Raw genomic sequence first — 1,169 nt, 5'->3', positions numbered from 1 at the left:
TGTGAGATGTTGTCTCAATAAGAGAAAGACAAAACAACAAAAAAATACATGAACATAAAAGATTAATAAATAAGTAAATAAGGCACACTGAAAAGATTAAAATGACTAGAATGATTCTATATATGTATGAAGTTGTCAAAAGTATAATAAAAAGTAATTAGAATTAAAGAGGACAATTCTTGTTTTAACGGGTGTGGGGGTTTTTAGTGTGTATGTGTCTGTGTGTGCATGATGGGCTCAGAAGATGTGTGGAGCTGCTTTGCTCCTCTGTGTGGGTGGAAGGGATGGAACTAGGCCCCACTTACCCTGATTCCTAAATTTTCAGATCCTCTTTACATTTCATATTTGAGAAAATGGATGTATTGGAAATAAGCAGAATGAGAACATACAATAATCTTAACTCCCACATTAACCCATAGTTCATATCCAGATAAAACAACAACTCATTTTTAAACCCAAAGTTGGTTACAGCACCTGCCCACCACCTTACCCATGCAATACTGTGAAGGCAAAGTCCCCCCAGTTCCTGCTTACCACCTTGAATTCACTATGTTCTGGACAAAACACAAAAACACTTTCTGCTCCAGGACTGCTGTTGAATTACGTTTAATTAAGTATAGAAATTGTATGAATACTACAGGTTGCCTCTGGGGGGATCCCTTTGGTTCTGTTTCATGAAGTAAACATTTTCAGATTCTCTTTGAATCTTCATAGCCCATGTCTAGGGAACAGTATGGTGGTTTCTTCAGATAATTCCTTCATCTTACGTATAATTACTTCAGAGGCTTAAAAAAAAAAAAGCAAGTATTAGTTACATCAAACAGTGAATAATACCCACCTTTAAAATCATCCCTGTTAATCTTTACAGCATTTTAGTTTGTTCCTGAAGGTCGTCATCTATAATGTCATACTACTTATCCCTCAGATAAAGAGAACAATATACAGAGACCACACAATAGAGTGACACAACTCTTTGTGGTTCTTTTGTTCTTGCTTTGCAATTCTGGGAATTGAACTTGGGCCCCAGGCAACAGCCACCACTGAACAGAGCAGTGAGCTCTTGAAAAGTTGTTCAAAAGCAGCTGTTCCACCTAAATACTTGCATATCAGTGCAAGGCCTGCCAAAACCTCTAGAGTCATCCCAAGTGGCATGTGTCTCCAAGTATAAA

The 1,169-nt window shown here is 37.5% G+C and overlaps 1 protein-coding gene across 1 annotated transcript in view; it reads right to left on the bottom strand.

The window, feature by feature from the left end:
* Window positions 1–590: 590 nt before the first annotated feature.
* The window catches only part of Ctps2 (CTP synthase 2), a 122,242-nt gene continuing 121,663 nt past the window's right edge, over window positions 591–1,169 (bottom strand). Inside the window, 1 exon segment of the mRNA XM_031384074.1 lies at window positions 591–785. Within this exon segment, the coding sequence (XP_031239934.1) occupies window positions 779–785 (7 nt within the window). The 3' untranslated portion in view covers window positions 591–778.

Source organism: Mastomys coucha, chromosome X, assembly GCF_008632895.1.
Source record: "Mastomys coucha isolate ucsf_1 chromosome X, UCSF_Mcou_1, whole genome shotgun sequence".
Classification (NCBI taxonomy): Eukaryota; Metazoa; Chordata; class Mammalia; order Rodentia; family Muridae; genus Mastomys; species Mastomys coucha.
Note: the sequence above shows the minus strand (reverse complement) of the source record. Positions and strands in the feature narration are given on the sequence as shown.